The sequence below is a fragment of the Ursus arctos genome, unplaced genomic scaffold, assembly GCF_023065955.2.
Source record: "Ursus arctos isolate Adak ecotype North America unplaced genomic scaffold, UrsArc2.0 scaffold_29, whole genome shotgun sequence".
NCBI lineage: Eukaryota > Metazoa > Chordata > Mammalia > Carnivora > Ursidae > Ursus > Ursus arctos.
Genome location: NW_026622974.1, coordinates 4,668,908 through 4,688,456, shown reverse-complemented (window position 1 = coordinate 4,688,456; position 19,549 = coordinate 4,668,908). Strand labels below are relative to the sequence as shown.

General features: G+C 40.8%; 1 protein-coding gene across 2 annotated transcripts in view; it reads left to right on the top strand.

Moving 5' to 3' along the window:
• The window catches only part of ZNF318 (zinc finger protein 318), a 35,564-nt gene extending 17,958 nt beyond the window's left edge, over positions 1 to 17,606 (top strand). The window contains exons 7-10 of one of the 2 annotated variants that reach the window (XM_026507387.4): positions 4,047 to 4,250; positions 4,702 to 4,801; positions 5,750 to 5,868; positions 6,160 to 10,580. In XM_026507387.4, coding sequence (XP_026363172.2) covers positions 4,047 to 4,250; positions 4,702 to 4,801; positions 5,750 to 5,868; positions 6,160 to 9,483 — 3,747 coding nt within the window. In that variant the 3' untranslated portion in view covers positions 9,484 to 10,580. Of the gene's footprint in view, positions 1 to 4,046; positions 4,251 to 4,701; positions 4,802 to 5,749; positions 5,869 to 6,159; positions 10,581 to 14,779 lie in introns of those variants that run through there. The other variant, XM_057303933.1, reaches the window with a different exon arrangement.
• The last annotated feature ends 1,943 nt before the right edge of the window (positions 17,607 to 19,549 follow it).

The following is a 19,549-nucleotide window of genomic DNA, read 5'->3' as shown; positions in this document are numbered from 1 at the left end:
TGCTTCCCTCTTCCTAACTGCTCCGTACTGAATCCATGACAGACTCTTTCAGTTCTCCCTCTCACATAAATCTCGGTTTCATCCTTCTCACCATCTTAATTGCTCTCCAGCTTCAAGCCACCTGCAATTCTTGCTTGTATGACACTCTTAATCCTTTCTCCACATACAGCCAGTGATTGCAATGCCTCCTTGCCTACCTCTTCAGCCTCATTTCTTGCTTCTTTTCCCCCTTGCTCATTATAATTTCATTATTGGCCTTTTCTTCTTCGTTCCTTTTTTTTTTTTTTTTTAAAGTAATCTCTAACCCAACATAGGGTTCTAACTTACAACTCTGAGATCAAGAGTCACATGCTCTACCAGCTGAGCCAGCCAGGCACCCCTCATTACTGGTCTTTTTTTTTTTTTTTTTTTAAGGTTTTTATTGTCAGAGCACGTGCAAGCACAAGCAGGGGGAGCAGCAGGCAAAGGGAGAGGCAGGGAAGTGGGACTTGATCCCAGGACCCTGGGATGGGATCATGACCTGAGCCGAAGGCAGATGCTCAACCGACTGAGCCACCCAGGCGTCCCGACTACTGTCCTTTTCATTCCTCAAATACATCATGCCCTCTAATGTCTGTGGATCTTCTCTTCCTTCTGGTTACCATGCAGAGCTCAGTCTTATCTCCTAGCTCGTATTCATTCTTCAGAGCGTAGCTTAGATTATTACCCTGGCTCTCTTCCTTGATTTCCCAGCCTGTTATATTTGCCTGATAGACACTCTCATAATACTGTGTCATTTACCTTCTTAGCATTTCTGAGAGTTGTAATTATATAATTACATGGGTTTCCTCAATCGGATTTTAAGGTTCAAGGGATTAAGGAAAATATCTGTCTCATTCTCCAATATAGTCCTCAATTCATAGCTCCGTGCCTGACACATAGTAAATGAGTAGTGCTTAAGAAATATTACACTATATTTTACACTCCTGCCACCTCAGAATGCTTGCACTTTTCCAGATGTGCAATATGCTATTATGCCTCTCTAATCTTGCATTAATAATCCTCTTAACCTAGCATTGTCTTTCTTCCAAACCTACTCACTCCTAAAGCCCAATTTGAATACCACCCAACTCCATGAAAAATTCCTGAATTCTACCCCAATTTAGTCAGCCCTCCGGTAATATATTATGGTTTCTTTAAAAGATTTATTTCATTCTATCTTATTTATTTATTTTTTTTAAGATTTTATTTATTTGACAGAGATAGAGACAGCCAGCGAGAGAGGGAACACAAGCGGGGGGAGTGGGAGAGGAAGAAGCAGGCTCATAGCAGAGGAGCCTGATGTGGGGCTCGATCCCAGAACACCGGGATCACGCCCTAAGCCGAAGGCAAACGCTTAACCGCTGTGCCACCCAGGTGCCCCTCATTCTATCTTATTTAAAATTTGATTAAGGGGGGGCCTGGGTGGCTCAGTCATTTAAGCTTCTGCCTTCGGCTCAGGCAGGTCACGATCCCAGGGTCCTGGGATGGAGCCTCACATCAGGCTCCGTGCTCAGCGGGGAGTCTGCTTCTCCCTCTCCCTCTGCTGCTCCCCCTGCTTGTGCTCTCTTTCTCGCTGTCTGTCAAATAAATAAAATCTTTTTTTTTTTTAAAGATTTTATTTATTTATTCAACAGAGATAGAGACAGCCAGCGAGAGAGGGAACACAAGCAGGGGGAGTGGGAGAGGAAGAAGCAGGCTCATAGCGGAGGAGCCTGATGTGGGGCTCGATCCCATAATGACGGGATCACGCCCTGAGCCGAAGGCAGACGCTTAACCGCTGTGCCACCCAGGCGCCCCAAATAAATAAAATCTTAACAAAATAAAACTTGATTAAGATCACGTCTGTTCTCTTGCTTGTCTCTTTCACTAAGAACTCCCTGAGAATAAAAGTAGAACTCATTTATCTTTGTGTTTCCAATGGCATCCTCTTTGTTACATAGTAGATGCTCACTTAATGTTAGGGAACTAGAGAAGAGGATATTCTGTATTCTCTATCAACCAAACTCTAACTTTTCCATTCTTCCTTGGAGAGTTTTCTTTTTCAGTCAGGTAGGACTGTACCCTTTTCATACCAGGGCATTGAGTTCAGGGCCTTTGATTGGAGAAGAGCTTGAAAGTTCTGGCCCTTTATAGTTGACTTATACTTTTGTGTACCAGCCCCATAATCCCCTTGATTTGAATGAGGCTTTATGTGCTCTGAGGCCAACGTAGATATGTTACAATTCAGTATTCATTTCAGTAGTAAGGAATGTTGTGTCTACAACCTCTTTCCTACCTGGTTGGTATTTCTTTCTTTGCCTCTCTTTACAATGCATAGTTGGTTTAAGGTTTTCTTTCTCTTTCTATTCGTTTCATAAAAATAAACACACATACACACAATTCCACAATTCATCTACCTAGAGACAACTATCATTAGTATCTTGGTGTATATTATTCCAGCTACTCATCTTCTCTTTATTAATTCATTAAACAAATATTTATTGATCTCCAAGAAAGTGACAGGCACTATTTTAGATGTGTAGTAGGGAACTATATAGACAAGGTTCTAACTCTCGTGAAATAGGAGAAGGTAAACAGTAAATAAACAAGTACAGGTTGGGTAATGACAAGTGCCTAAAAAAAGAAAACAGGAAAGGGATATAGAGTAGTTACAGAAAGTTATTCAGATAAGGTGACATTTGACATTCGTGCCTATTTACATATCTTTATTGACTATTCAAATGTATTTAGTTACTTGCTTTTTTCAGTATATCATGAACATCTTTCCACGTTAATAGATTTCTAAAATATCACTTTTAATGACCTTATTTTTTTTATTGTTGCACAAATACCAGCATTTATTTAACCAGTCAAATCACCTCCTGGTTGACATGATAATTTACTTCAGATAAATGTCAAGGAGTGGAATTGCAAGGTCAAAGGGTATAAAGGATTTTGAGGTGTGTAATATGTATTCCTAGATTATGTTGCAGAAAGATGGTGCCAGTTAATACTTGCCTACAGTGTGTACATATGCCCATCCCTTATCTGCTCAGTATGATTTCTTTAGTGACTTTTGAACAAGACTCTAGTAGGGAAAGATTATGTTTGAAGTTCTAATTATTTCCCTTCCTGCAGCCTGTCTTCCTCTTCCCACCAGCCCATGTGCCCAGTTCTCTGAGCTTTTCTCCTCATTCATACTTACCCTCCCTCTGTTCTAAATTATTTGTTTTCTGCCTCCCTATCCAACATTACCAAAATTCTCACTTCCTAAGTACCTTGTTCCCGGCTTGGTGACATGTGAATTCCTATTAAGTATTTATTGTTGATAACTTAATCTGAAGAGTTGATTTTTTTTTTTTTTTGAGTTGATGTTTTAAAAGAGGATTCATGTTAACTCAGAGGTGTTAAATTCTAATGATGATATTTTAGGCAGTTTGAAATATTTTACCCAGATTCTTTTAAGTCATCCCACATAGATGACTGTGTGCTTTATCTGTGCACAACACCAACCCTGCTCTCCAGTTGTGCATAACAGGATGTGTCTGTGATAAGTGGGTTCACTATTATGTGTTTTCTGCATTTGCTTAACCTGTCAGTTACCTCTTCCGTGTTGTTTTTTCTTTTCTTAGTTGTCATTATGATTTTTAAATTTAACTAATGTACTTAGTTGCATAGGGAACACATTCAACGTCTGTCAAAGGGTGTATAGTAAAAAGACTCCTGTCCATCCTTGTTCCCTACTTCCCCTCCCCAGAGGCAGCCAGTGTTTCCATAATCTTGAGTATTTTTCTAAATATTTTAGGATATATAAGTAAAGATATTGCCATTATGATGTATTCTCCGTGATAAGGTCACGCTATGGAGTCTAGTTCTGTTTGAGCCTTGTAGACAGATTTCTCATGAGGTTTTCCCCAGTTTATATAGCTTTAGGCACTGGAAATACGATCATGTGGCCCTGTATCGATTATTATGGTAAGCTACCTGCTTTTTCTAAGAGAAGACAGATCTAGAATTCCTTCTGAGTGCAGGTGTTTTCCCTCTAGGAATCAAAGATAAACAGTGAGAATTCCCATACTAAGAGCCCCAAGCCTGCCGAGAGCCCCCAGCCAGCTGCTAAGCAGTCTGATCAGCCTCTTGCTGCCTATGAGTATTACGATGCTGGCAATCACTGGTGCAAAGACTGCAACACCATCTGTGGAACCATGTTTGACTTCTTCACTCATATGCACAATAAGAAGCACACTCAGGTAGGTATCTTGCCCGCTGTTATTTCCATTCTCGTCCCCTCAAACTTCTACATCCCCATCTGCATTACAAAGCTGGAAAATGAAACATTCTCATATGGGCAGGAGCCCCACTCTGAAGAGCCAAGAGATACCAACAAAGGAGACACCATCCCCAGGGCTCAGTCCAGGGGACCTGCCTGTAACTAAACACCATGACAAGTGTAAGTGAGGCTTCTGCCTCTTTTGATTCCTTGAGTACCTGATTATTTGTTTCATTTTATCCATTGTTAGTACTTACTCTAACATGTGTTTACCTTTTCCACAGGTGATTTCCGTTTAAACAGTTGGCAGAGAGGGAGGGGGTGGGGAGCTGGGGGCTTCTGGTCCCCCTGGTGTGGGGGAGAAAAAAAGAGAAAAGTGGGTCATTGAATTTTAGTGCTGTTGTGTGAGCGCCTCTGCCTCTTGCAAATAGACACTGGATCCCTACAACAGACCTTGGGCTTCAAAGACCCAGAGTGAGGCCAAGCAAGATGCTGTAAAGCGTACTGACAAGATAACTGTTCCTGCAAAAGGTATGTTCCCCCCCCGCCTCCTTTGTGGTTTCCTTACATTTAGCCAAATAAGAGGTGGCCCTGAACTGAGATGCTAGGAAGCAGCATAGGGTGAGACAGAACCATTTTGTAACAAAGGTGTAAGAACGCCTTCTATGTGCAAAATAGTGTACTAGATCCTGAAGAAATGAAGAGACCTGTATGACAAAAATGATCTCTACACATATGGCCAAAATTCTAACAAATGTTAAACATACACATACCCACTTTAAAATATAACTGAGGGGTGCTTGGCTGGCCCAGCTGGCAGAGCATGCAACTCTTGATCTTGGGGTCATGAGTTCAAGCCCCATATTGGGCATAGAGCCAACTTACACAACATTTTTGTCACTGGCTTGTGTACCAAAATCTTATTTATTTGAGATCCAGGTGAAAAAAACAGTAAAGGGTATAGTAATTTAACTGCTTTTTCATCTGAGAACTATAAAATGTTTTTGAATAGTTGTTATTGGGGGTAGGTTGAGAAGTAGAAAGTTTCTTTGTCTTTAAGCTTCTCAGTTTCTTACCTTTGTAAGTAGTCAGTGCTGACCTATAGAAGGTAGATTCCTAAGTAATTAATACCAGCATGAGAGATCTCATACAAATGGTAACTGAGCTAGCTGTTCGGAAGTACAGTTTTTAAATTTCCTACAGTGCTTAGTGGTAGTTGGAGTTTGCAGAGCGTCAACAGCAGAAGCTCCTAAATTAACTAGTTAGTGTTCCCAAGAGGAAGAAGGGCTAGAGGCCCTGAGTTCAAGCTTTAAATTGGAAAGACTGTGCCATTTGGATTCATCTAAATGCTACTTCTGCCTTGAAAGTGGGTAAGGTCCTGTATACCATTAACTTTTTTACTGCAAAGGGGAAGTGGGATTTCCTTTACTGACATCCTGGCTGGAAATGGCTTATTTTCTTGATTTCTACTTCTTCCAGGTTCTGAGTTTCTGATTCCCATCACTGGATATTACTGCCAGCTCTGTGAGGAATTTTTGGGGGATCCAATTTCTGGAGAGCAACATGTGAAGGGTCACCAGCACAATGAGAAATACAAGGTTGGTCTTTGTAGTAGTTATGGAGTTTCCCACTTTCTACAGTAATCCTTTTGACTTTGTCAAACAACTTCAGAGTCAGAAAAAGTCATTAATACTTTAAATTCCATGTAATTACTAGGAAGGTCTCTTCAGTCCTATTAAGAGGTGCTGACCTGGTAGAACCATCCGTATCCTTGAAGATGACTCTACTTCAGGGGTTTCTGCCAATTGAATTCCAGCACTAACAGGGCCAAGATTTTCTTCTTACTGTATTGTGACCAGTTGTTGAGCCTTTATCTTTTCTCTTCCCAGAAATATGTGGTTGAAAACCCATTGTATGAGGAGCGGCGGAATCTGGACCGCCAGGCTGGCTTGGCTGTGGTCCTAGAGACAGAACGGCGACGACAGAGTGAGCTAAAGCGTAAACTTAGTGAGAAACCAAAGGAAGAGAAGAAAGAAAAAAAGGCAAAGGTCATGAAGGAAGTAAAAGAGGATGACAGAGTTTCTGAGGAACTAGAGGACCAACTCTCTGAGGGTGGGAACTCCCCTGAAAAGGCTGAAAATAAAAGGAAGGCTAGCATCAAACTCCAATTAAAGGAAGAGGTAAAGAAAGAATCGCTAACATCTTCCTCTTTTGGGAAATTCAGCTGGAAGAAGCCAGAGAAAGAGGAGGAAAAAAGTTCAATGGCCACAAGTATTCCCAAGGAAGAGGTTGTGGAAAACAGTAAGGACAAAGAGGATGGCAAAGCTGAGTCTGGGAAGGCAAAGCCCATCAAAATCAAACTCTCTGGGAAAACGGTTGTTGCACATACTAGCCCGTGGATGCCTGTTGTGACAACTTCAACCCAGACTAAGATCCGACCCAACCTGCCGATCCCATCCACAGTACTCCGCAAGTCAGGTTCAGCCACAGTGAGCAAGCCAGCTCCTCTTAACACCTTTCTATCCATCAAGTCTTCTGGAACTACTGCTAAGCCCCTGCCAGTGGTTAAAGAGTCTTCAGCTGATCTCCTCTTGCCTCCTGACATCATCTCCAAAGCATTTGGAGGGGAAGAGGTGATTCTAAAAGGGTCTCCGGAGGAAAAAATCATACTGGCTGAAAAGAATGAGCCATCCCATATACCTGAACAAATGCTACCACCTCCTCCACCACCCCCTCCGCCACCACCTCCACCACCTCCAGTTATACCTCACCTAGCTTCCCCATCTCCTGCACAAGCAAATGCTGTCTTGGCGCCGGTCAAATCAAACCCAACTGTATCTCACACTCTCAGCCCTGGCTTCCTGGGTCCTAACATTTTGAATCCTGTGTTGCCAGTAGCCATCATGGCCTCAGCACAGCCAGCTGCCATTCCTTCCGATGAGACGGCTCCTGGGGTGAGTGAGAGTGACAGGGACCAGACCCTTTTCTCTGTGTTAGTGCGTCCTCCACCTCCCCTCTCAAGTGTGTTCAGTGAACAAGCCAAAAAATTGGAAAAGCGAAATTCATGCTTAGCCACAGCGAATGCTAAGGACCTGTATGATATATTCTACAGTAGTGGTGGAAAGGGGGCCCCTGAGACTAAGCTGAGTGGTGGTCTGCTGGCCAATGGGGAAAACAGCAATCTCTCTAGAGTTGAAAGTTCGGATACCTCTTCCACTTCTACTTTGAACAACAGTGCATCCCAAGAGGAGTTGCCTCCAGATAGAAGTTTGATCTCTGCTCCTTTAGTCAGCAACCCTGAAAAGCCCATTACAAAAACTCTGGTGTCTCTAGGGAAATGGTCAGTTGTAGAACGCACAGACTCAAAGAGCAGAGGCAGTAACTATGGCTTCCTACAGCCTCTGACAAGGTTGTGCCAAAACAGGCCTTATGAAACTGTTACCCCAAAGACAGACACTTTGGCTATGTGGACTTGTACCTCCCTCCAGAGTGATGCTAATAGGGATATATCTCCAGGCAGAAAAGTCGAACTTGACCTGGGAGAGCCAGGGCCACCAGGTGTAGAGCCAGGCCCTCAGCTGTCAGATATACACTGTCATACTGTGGAATCTCAGAAGTTGGTAGAAACCCACCTTACGGAATCTGGTAACCAAGATGAGGAAAGCCAGGAGCTCCACAGATCTAAGCATTGTGGGGAAAGTGAAGTAGAGGCAAACATTGAACTAAAAGAAAAGAGACCAAAGCTTTCTGAGCGGATGGTAGGAGAGGGAACAGCTATTGGGCCCAATAGCATAGAGGATTCTAATTTGAACCATGGGAACAGATGTGCATGGGAGGGAGAAACAGAACAGCCCAAGTTACAAATGACTGACAAAAAGGCTGAACAGTTCAAGAAGTTGATGAAAGGAAGTGAAACTCAAAGTAAAGTAGTGACTGACTTGAGTGCACAGGTTCTTTCTTCCACAAAGGCAAAAATAGACTCATTTCCATCAGAAGCCAGGTCTTTACTCCAGAACCCACAAGATATACCTGTGAAAATTTCTGCCCCAGAATTGCTTCTCCAATCCCCAGCCAGATCAGATATGTGTTTAACAGATAGTGCATGGGAGCAGGGAGTTTCAACTGGTAGTGAAGAATGGCTAGAAAATTCAGCTCCAGAATCAGCTTCCGGGGCTAGTTACAGAAGCCTCAAACTCAAGAGAGAAAGATCAAAAGACATTCAAGGTAAAAGGATTTATGAACTGGCTGTTTGGGATAAGAATAAGAAGTCAGAGGCTTGGGAGAGCCCAGAGAAACCAGAAACAGAAGCCCTGGAGCTACGAGATGTCCATCCAGAATTAACCGTGACAATAGAAAGCAAGGCCTTAGAAGACTTTGAAGTTACAGACTTAAAAGTAGAAGAGCTTGCTGCCCTGGGAAACCTGGGGGATATGGGTGTTGATTTCTGCAGTACTCGGGTAGACCAAGCACATAGATCCCCAACTGCCCTGTCTCGGAAAGTATGTGAAGAAAATTCTATGTCACCTATAGGGTGTAATCCCTCTACTCTCACTGACTTGGAACCAATCCCATCCTTTTCTGAGTTTCCATTAGATTCTCCCAAAACCCTGGTGCTTAACTTTGGAGCAGAGGGTGAACAAAACTCCTCTAATCCCAGAAGTGGAAGGATCACTCCTAATATTTTGAAAACTGGACTTCCTGTAGAAAATGTTGACTTTGGCTTGGGGAGCCTAGAGGGAACACACCAAGCACTTGACCTATTAGCAGGAGGAATGATGCCTGAGGAAGTAGAAGAACCTTCTCAATTAGAGAAACAAGATTCACTCAGATTGGAATCGGAAACAATTAACCCTGCAGGCCTCGGGCCGTCCCCTTGCCTTCCAGACCTCGTTGAATTTGTTACACGGACACCTGGAGTTCAAAAAGAGAAGTTATGTTCTCCTCTGTCTGAGCCAGGTGACCCTCCTGAGTGTAGTTCCCTGGAGATGGGTCCACTACAGCTAGAAATACCGAAAGTATCCATTACGCAGCTAGCAATTCCTCAAGTAGATGAGGACAGTGACCACCCGTTGAATTTGGTAAAATCTGTGGCTTCAGGATCCCCTACAAGGGAGCAAGTAGTTGGAGGCAATATGGTCCCTCAGGAAATACCTGCACAAGAAGCTCCAGTTGCTGCCACCCAGGACCACACAGCATCCGGTGTTCATGACTAAGAAAACCCATCTGGAGCTACTTGTGGATGAATCAAATTGGCTTCTAGAATCAGGTGCCCAGATGATACAGGACTAGTTGGCTATCTCATCTGGAACCTCCACCAAGAGATGCAGTCAGCATCTTATAGTAAATGTTCATGGAAGCCAAAAAATTTACCTCTTTTCTGTTTTTTTTTTCCTTAAGATACCAGATAAATCAATCATAACTTCTATACATATCTGTAAAAAAGCATTTTCTGTTATTATTATTATTTTTTGCCAATTTACTTTCTCCTACTTTGTCATTAAAATCAGATGTCTGTCTGGCTCACCACATAGTGTGCTTTGATTGTATTTTGGCTTTGACTCTGCCATTTCTGGAATATGGGGGAGGAGGGAAACAGAGTTGACTTCTCCAGTTGCTATGTTGTATTCCTACCCAATTTCCTGGGCAGCTGATGGATCTCTGGGAGAAACACCAGTAAGCCTGCTGAAATGGAAAACTAATGAAGGAAGGATTGTTCATCTCTTAGGCTTCCATTTGGATGGGCCTGCCTTAACATTGTTTGAAACGCAGCGTGAGTAGCCCTTTTGTTTACTGTTTACTTCCTTGTGCCATGTCAACCCCATACTTCCTTTATTCTGTTGCCTTTGCTTGAGATGGTCCTGCTAACCCACAAACCTGTTTGGAAATGGCCTCAATAAACGTGGAAGAAAATCTAGCAGGTTCACTTTGGGAAGACGACAAATCGGTAAGGCTGATTCGTGGCTGAATGCCGGGTGCAGATAATGCTTTTTGGGTCACTTTTATTTTTGAAACAGCCTTTTGTTCATTGTATTGTGATCCAGTAACACTTTGTGTTAAATTGTTTAGCAGCCATTTCTGTTCTGAAGAGGTAGAAGAGCTGAAACTTGTTTTGGGATTGGACTCCTTCTCTGTTCCACAATCCATATGTATTCCTTCCTCTACCTCTCCCTTTCCCAAGTTATTTCCACCGTAGTGTGATGTTTTGGGTTGTACATTTTGTTCAAAAGATTAAAGAATTTATGAGTTGGCTTGGACAAGTTTAATTTTATTTTTAACGTGTTAATTACTTGGAATAAATGCATTAACTTCATGTTTCTTTCTGGATTTTTGTTTTGAAACCACACACATTTGAACTCCACAGGAAAACTAGAAAAATGAACTCCTGCTGTCCTATTGTCTATCTCCTCCCTCCCAATTGCTTTTTCCCCACTTGTTGGGCTACTTCAAGTCCTTCATGTCAGATTGTGAAGTTATGTAATCTCTGCCCCAGTGCTGCCTGGATGGGTAGTGAGTAGGCGACAGTGGTCTGATTTTGGCATCTTCCTATTGTGAAGCTTTTCATATGCCCTTATGTTGGCTCTCCCTATGCTACTCTGGAAGCTGAACTCCCCCAAGAACATTCATGTTCTTGCTGAGGGCGTTCTTAGGGATCAAGAGAGCTTAGTCCTCAGGTTTCCTAATCTCTGTCCCAGTTTCCTTTTGACATCCTTGTTTTCAGAAATTTATAACCTGGCTCAACAGAGGCTTCAGTCTTGTCTTCTACCCACTCAAAAATAATGCAAAGTTGATCTTTTTCCCTAAAAATTCCTTTTTCTCTGCTAACTTGTGTGCAGAGCTGCAGAATCCTATCTTGACTTTGGGGAGGCTATTTAGTTTTTCTAGAGCCTTGACTAATGTCTATTTAGAAGATGTCGTGGCCTCTGTTGTTTATCATGTCGTGGAAAGAGCACACATCTGGGAGAGTTCAGTCCGTGCGTGGTCTTCAGCCATTCGCCTTGCTGTGATTTTGGACAAGTTACTTCACCTCACTGTGCCACAGGGATTTTTTTTCCCTCTTTAAAATGAGGATCATTGTCTCCATCTCAGCCCCGAATGTGTCCAGGGTCATGCCGTCCTGAGTAGTTGTCCTAGGCCTGCCTTTTAGGCACTTTTCTGGCCTGGAAACCACAGACTGACTCAGAAGGTGCCCTTTAGATGAACGTAAACCCAGATTAGCTTCAGAAATACATTTGTTTTTCTGGAGAACTACTCCCTCCCTGTTCTAGCAGCCTATCTATAGGAATTCAGAGAACCTACAAGTTTAAAATGCCAGTTGTTACTGATTTTCAGGCCTGTGCATTTAGTAAGTTTACCTCCCTTTGGGGAGAGATAGGTGGGTTTAGAGTGGGGAGGGTTTAATCTCCAGATCTCGCTTGTACCCTGATTCCTTCTCTGAGGGAGTCAGAATCTTACTCTTTAGGTTAGCAGGGGGACTCTTGGGAAGGGTAGGAAAGGGAAGAGAGACAAAATCTAGGAAGTACAGAACTAATTCAAATAGCTGGGACTGGAGTACTTTGAGCTATTACTCTTGTATTATCTTGATAATTTCAGGCTTTTTCTAGAATAATGAATGCTTGTAAGAAGCAATGGCATTCTTCATATCTGCCTTGAACTAGCAGAGGGAGAGCCTTTAGTTTGGGCCAGAAGTGTGATCCCTCTTTGATCAGTGGGATCTAGCTTTGGAGCCCATCCAGAGAAGCCCTGTGAAAGGAAAGGCAGAACTCTAACCCAGTTGCCAGCACCTAAAGGTAGGACCTATTTCTTTTTATTCAGTACTGTCACAGCACTGAATAAATGTTCACCTTTGGAGACAAAGCACATGCAAGGAGGGGGCCCTAATCTTTGTATGTTGCCTGCGGTATCATCTATAACTACTTTAAAATTCTGCAAACATCAGAAAGTTTTTATTGGTCTCCCTCAACTGTGACAACACATCAGCAGCAGTTAGGTTTAAATTTGGGCGAACACCTAATTTTACCTAAGTTGTGTAAATAACCCCCCAGATATCCCCTTGGCTTTGTGAATGGAGGCCTCTTGCTTCATAAGCCATCTTTCTCCTATTCACTGCTAGCTTCAGGGCATATAAGACTCTTAACCTTTCTGGTAAGTATTCCCATTGTACCTAATACAGCTCCATCTCTCTAAAAAAATGTAAAATTCAAAAAGTTAGCTAATGCTTTGGTATCAAAGCATGCCCGGACATACGTTCATTTATCAGGCTACCAGGTTCAGGGACTGAAGAATGGTAAGGCGTTAGGGGGCGGGGAGGGTTGGACATATAGATACAGGCATCCAACAGGGACGTTAAGTGTATTTTTAAAAAAGAAAAAGGTGGAGGCAGGTTCAGAGAGGATACAGCCTACAAAGAAAGTGAGATGGGTTTTTAAAAATATATTCCTGGGGTGCCTGGTTGGCTCAGTTGGTGGAGCATGCAACTCTTGATATCGGGGTCATGAGTTCAAGCCCCACGTTGGGCCTAGAGCTTACTTAAAAATACATAGTCCTAAACCGTGGTTCTCAAATTAACAAAACATACCTACCAAGCCTGGGGCAAGAGAGAAACTAAGCAAGGTCTTCATTTATTAACAATTTTGTGAGAACATGGACAAATGAAAATAGTTTGTGATTGTGAACACATTTCTTCATGGAGTTGAATTTTATAATAATGTTTATGTGATTTTTAACCAAAAAAATTACGTATACACTCACAGTATTCCTTGATAAGCCAAGCAGTTGAACTGGTAATGAAAATCTTTCATTAAAAAAACAAAACACAGCCATGCCGATTTGCCCATAACCCTTATACACTTTCAAAGGGCCATGTACGTTTTCACTGTAGCAGTGTGGTTTTAATTTTATATTTATGTGTTTATTTGATCAATATATCCCTCCCCGCACAACTAGATATAAACTCTCCGAAGCAGGAAGTCTGTCTTTGCTTACTGTTTTTTCATTGTATTCCCAGCACACAGTTGCCTGACAGAGTGCTCAATAAAAATTTGTTAAAAGAATCAATGTGGTAATAGTAGCTATTTTTTATTAACTGATTGTGACTATTCAGCAATTTATAAGTGGGTTAAAGCTATAAATTGCCAATTGTGTTTATTGGGTACTTAGCACTCCAGAAGCCAACTATCCTGCTTCGGTCCTAGATCTTTGTATACAAAGCACTGTCTATGGCAATGAATGCATATCAAGGCTGTCAGTGGCCTCTTCATTTCAACAGCATTGTGGAATAGTGGTGTCAGGCCAGGAGGGGGACACATTGCCCCTGAAGCTCCTGGAAGAAAAACTGAGGTTGGGAATGGGGCTAAATTGACCTTAGAGTTAGCAGTCAAAGGCTTTGGGAACTTTGATATCCAGATGGCTACCTTTCTCCTTCCTTTCATAGGCATGTTGAAACCAGTCAAACCCCAGATCTTTGACTTGGCCCAACATCCTCTAGTCACCTCATCAGAACCCTAAATCAAGCTGCCAGTTTGATTTCTGGAAGGAAACAAAAAAAAGCAAAAACGGTTGCTGTTGGTAGAAGGAGGAGGAATGCTTTTATCTTTTATTCTGTATTTTTTGTTTCAACATCCTGAACACATAAAATGCATGTTATATAAAATAGAAGTATTTCATGCACATATAAAATATATACAGACATGTAAAATATGTAATTTTATGTCAGTAAGGGTGATCTGGTGCTATGGAATTATAAATCAGGGTTTATTTTTTTTCCTTTTGTATACTTTTATGTATTAAAAAATAGTGTTTGGGTTTTTTTTAAGTGTGTAACTCCTACTCAACGCATCCCTGTCGTCATTCCTCTCATCGGTTTTCTATCATTACAAATAGGTCCTGCTGCTTTTCCCGCAAGACTCCCTAAAATTCCTCTATTCCCATCAAGGCTGGGCAACATTCATTCTTCAATCTCCATTCTTGAAGAATATTATACTTTTCTTTTTTCTCTCTTCCTCTTCCCTTTCTCTTGCCCCAACTTCTGTTTAGCTGGTTATGCATTTCCGAGTCTACAAGCATTTGGACTTGAAATTCTGTAAATCAAACCGCCTGTCTTCACAGAGCTTTACCTTTAATACAGGTACACAAAAAGATAACACAAAGTCTTTGTTGCATGCAAGAGAATAGAAGATAATTTGTGTCCAGATGTATAGACTAAAAGCTTTGCAGGCTTTTGTTCATTCCACTTGTGGAGGATCAGATGAGAAAGGTATTTTGTAGAAAGCAATGGAAATGAGCGCATTTTAGGGAAGTGAGTAAGCAGGGTGAAAGTAGAGGCAGGGTTACCTGATAGAGGGTACAGAGAAAGATTGCAGAGGTAAAATCAACCATATTGAGGTATTACTTTCTTTCATCTCTAATGCTCTGTCCCTGCTAAACTACCCTGCTGTCCTGTAGCCTACCTATACAAGGATGACAACGAAGACATTTACATACTCTTGCCTACCTCTTTTCCTTTCTTTTCAGGAGCAGTTGCTAAAGTCCAGATTTCCAGAAGGAAGGACTGCAGAAGACATCTTTGCCACAGGGAGGCAGGGATAGAAGCCACAGAGACCAAAGAAATGATGAGCGCCCTTGGGGTCAGTAGGCAGTCTCCTCTAGGGTCTGACTTCCAGAAGGTAGGTATGGCTACCGGGACAGGGATGGGTTGTGGAGAAGGCCCTCAGCTGCCGGGACATGGCGAGTTGGGTGAGCAAATATGTGGTGTATGTATGTCTGTTTCTTTGTAGCAGTAGAACAACAAGATAAGGATAGGCATAGAGATGTATGTTTTAAACTTGGCACTCCTCATCTCAGCTCATCTCCTAACTTCCATCTCTCATTTTGTGCCATGAGACTATGTTAAAGCTGTGGCTTTCAGATCTTCTCATCCCTCCTGGATCCTGGGCCCCAGTGTTCCCAGCAAGTAGAACATCTATATTTCAGTTTCATTACTGCTCCATTTAAGAGTCAAGATAAAAAATGGGTATGTCTTTAGAGGAATGCGGTATGAGTAGACAAAAGAGGTAGAAGGAAGGGGAGACCATCACAAAGGTGGTGTTTGAAAAATCCTGGGATTTCAGACTTCAGGACAGCTGTCTACCAGTTTCCATTCAGTCTGACTATCCTTCCTATACACATTGAAACATCTGGCACATAGAAGCAGGCAAGCATCATTTCAAACTACCAAGGAAACCCCTTCCTCTCTTATCTAAAATTCTAGTAGGTGTTCCATTTACTCCTTTTTGCATTCTGGGACTGTGGAGGATGAGAACCAAAATCAAATAAAATTTAGGTGACTTTTAAGTCCTTTAGAGAGATTCATTTAAACCTGAGCTGCCCCTGATCCAGATTTACCCTTAAAACGGTCTTACTTCTGTTCCTGATTTGTAAATCCAGGCATTTATTTAGAGTCCCAGAGGTCTAGTTTACTACCCAAATAAATCTATAGTTTGGGTAGGTTTTGGGAATACTCATAGCACTACAAGTACAAAGAACTGCATAATATCCAACCAGAGCCATCAAAAGAGTAAGAAGTAAGGAATAAGGGGTAGGAAGTATCTCAGGGTCTCTGGCTGTCGAGGCTGAAATCAGCTAAGGACTACTCATTCCTAAGGCATCCACCCAGTGGATGAAGCAATGGAAAGCGTTCTGGTGCCAGGGCTGCCAACACTTTGTCACCACCACTTTTGACTTTCTCTCCCTTGCTCCAGCCCAAGATCTGTTTCTCATCAGCTACCACATTCCTCTGCTCAAGGACAATCAGGGCTGTTGGTCACAGTTTTCATTCCTAACTGCGACTCACCTACCTCCATTCTCCAGTAGTAACTGAGGTCCACCTCCAAGATGTGCTAATCTGAGGGATGGGCAGGGGGAAAGGGAATAGATCCTGAGTAATATTTTCCCTTTGAACTTCTTTTATTTGATATGCTAGAGTTTACATACATTCTAAAAATATTTAAGATCTTTTTTATTGAAATATATTTCATATAACATTAAATTTCTTTAACCTAAGATTCACTATTTCAAAGTATAAAATCCAGGGTACCTGGGTGACTCAGTCAGTTAAGTGTCTGCCTTCAGCTCAGGTCATGATCCCAGCTTTCTGGGATCAAGTCCCACATCAGGCTTCCTGCTCAGCCGGGAGCCTGCTTCTCCCTCTCCCTCTGCCCGTGCCCTGCTCATGCTCTTTTTTTCTCCTGCTCACTCTCTCAAATAACTAAATAAAATCTTTTTTTAAAAAAAAGTGTAAAATCCAGTGGTTTTTGATATCTTCAAGATTGTGCAGCTATCGCCACTAATTCCAGAACATTTCAACCACCACCCCTAAAGAAACACATACCCATTAGCAGACACTCCCAATTATTCCCTACCCCAAAGCTGCTGGCAGTGACCAATCTGCTTTCCATCCATCTCTGTGGATTTACCTATTCTGGGCAATTCGTATAAATGGAGTCATGCAATGTGTGGTCTTTTGTGTCTGGCTTCTTTCATTTAACATGTTTTCAAGGCTCATTCATCATTTGTACCATGTGTTAGTACTTCACTGTATTTTATAGTTGAATAATATTCTGCATACCACATTTTGTGTCTCTACTAGTTGATGGGATTGTGAGTTATTTCCACTTTTGGGCTATTATGAATAATACTGCTGTGAATGTGAACATTTGTATACAGTGTTTGTGTGGACATCAGTTTTTCAGTTCTCTTGGGTATATCCTGGTTTATATGGCAACTCTTTAACTTTTTAAAGTTCATTTTATGTTCAAGTATAAGATGCATATAAAAAACAAAAGTACACACAATTGTTAAGCCCCAAGATTTTAACAGAATGACCACGCCTGGGTAACCAACACCCAAATCAAAAAATAAAATATGACCAACACCCCTGAAGCCCCTCTCATGTCCTCTTCCAGTCACTACTTTCCCCAAATGTAACCTCTTTTCTGACTGCTATCTCAGGTATTGTATTTTTGTCTTGTTTTTTATGGAGGTGAAATTCACATAACAAAATAACCACTTTAAAATAAAGAAGTGACATTTAGTACATTCACAATGTTGTGTAACCATCACCTCTGTCTAGTTCCAAAATGTTTTCATCACCCCAAAATAAAATGTTGTATCTATTGAGCAGTTAGTTCTCATTCCTACCTCTCTGCAGCCCCCGGCAATTACCAATCTGCTTTCTGTCTCTATGATGTACATATTCTGAAGGTATGTGACCTTTTCTGTCTGGCTCCTTTCACTTAGCATAATGTTTTTGAGGTTAATTCATGTTGTAGCATGCATCAGTAGTTCATTACCTTTTATGGCTGAATAGTATTCCATGGTATGTGTATACCAGAATTTGTTTATCCATTCGTTCATTGATGGACATTTGGGTTATTTCCACCTTTTAGCTATTGTGAATAGTACTGCTGTGAACATTCATGAATAAGTATGTGTTTGAGTACCTGTTTTCACATGAAAAAGTGCATGTTTGAGTACCTGTTTTCACTTCTTTTCAGAATGTAATTAGAAGTGGAATTGCTGAGTCATATGATTATTTTATGTTTAACTTTTTGAGGAACTGCCAAACTTTTCCACAGCACCTGAATCATTTTACGTCCCTTTCAGCAATGTACAATGGTTCCAGTTTCTCCATATTCATAACACTTGTTAATTTCTTTTTGTATGTATTTTAGCCATCCTAGTGTTTCATTGTGATTTTGATTTACTTTTCCTTGATAACTAATGATCTTGAGCATCTTTTCATGTGTTTTTTGGCCATTTATATATCTTCTTTAGAGAAATGCCTACTCAAGTCCTTTGCCCATTTTTTAATTGGGTTGTTTGTCTCTTTGTTCTAGAATTGTAAGGATTCTTTATATATTCTGGATACTAGACCTTTATCAGATATGTGATTTGCAGTTATTTTCTCCTGTGCTTTTGATGCACAAAAGATTTTCATTTTGATTAAGTCCAATTTCTCCATTTTTTTCTTTCATTACTTGTGGTTCTGGCATAATATTTAAGAACCCATTGCCAAATCTAAGACCATGAAGGTTTACCCCTATGTTTTCTTCTGAGAATTTTTTAGTTTTAGCTCTTATGTTTAGGTTGTTGATCTGTTTTGAGTTAATTTTTGTACATAGTATGAGGTAGGGGTCCAACTGCATTCTTTTGTATGTGAAAGTACAGTTGTTCCAGCATACTTGTTAAAGAGACTGTTTTTCCTACATTGAATGGTCTAGCATTATTGTTGGAAATTGATTGGCTGTAGATGCATGGATTTATTTCTGGACTCTCAATTCTATTCCATTGGTTTGTATGTTGATGCAGGTACTCTATTTTGATCACTGTAGTTTTGTTCACTCTAAGTTTTGAAATTGAAATTGAGAAGTGTGAGACTTCCAGCTTTGTTCTTCTTAAGATTGTTTTGCTGTTTGGGCCCCCTTGCAGTTTCATATGAATTTGAAGATTGGCTTTTCATTTTTGCAAAAAGAGTCATTGGAATTTTCATAGGGATTGTTTTAGATCTGTAGGTCACTTTGGATAGCATTACCATTTTGACAATATTAGATCTTCCAATCCATGAACATAGATGGGATGCCTTTTTGTTTATTAGGTCTTCTTTAATATCTTTCAGCAGTATTTTGTAGTTTTTGTGTATGTCTTTCACATCCTGGCTAAATTTATTCCTATGTATTTTATTCTTTTGTATGCTATTGTAAATGGAATTGTTTCTTAATTTCCTTTTGGACTATTTATTGCAGGTGTATAGAAATACAATTTAATGTATTGATCTTATACCCTGAAACGTTGCTGAACTTGTTAATTTCTTCTAGTTTTGTGTGTGTGTGTATGTGTGTTCTTTATATATATATATAATATACATATTGTGTATATTTTAAATCATGTCATTTAGAATAGAGATAGTTTTACTTCCTCCTTTCCAATTTGGGTACCTTTTATTTCTTGTTCTTCCTTAATCACTTTAGCTAGAACTTCCAGTACAATGTTTAAAAGCAATAGTAAAGGTGACATCCTTGTCTGGTTCCTACTTAATCATACAGTTGTTCAGAGTATTATAATGCTTTCTTATTTCTGTAAGGTCAGTAGTAATGTCCCACTTTCATTTCTGATTTTAGTTATTTGCATCTTCTTTCATTTTTTCTAAGTAAATTTAAAGTGTTTTTTTTTACTTTAGCTAAAGTTTTGCCAATGTTGTCAGTCTTTTCAAAGTACCAACTCTTGGTTGCATTGATTCTATTGTTC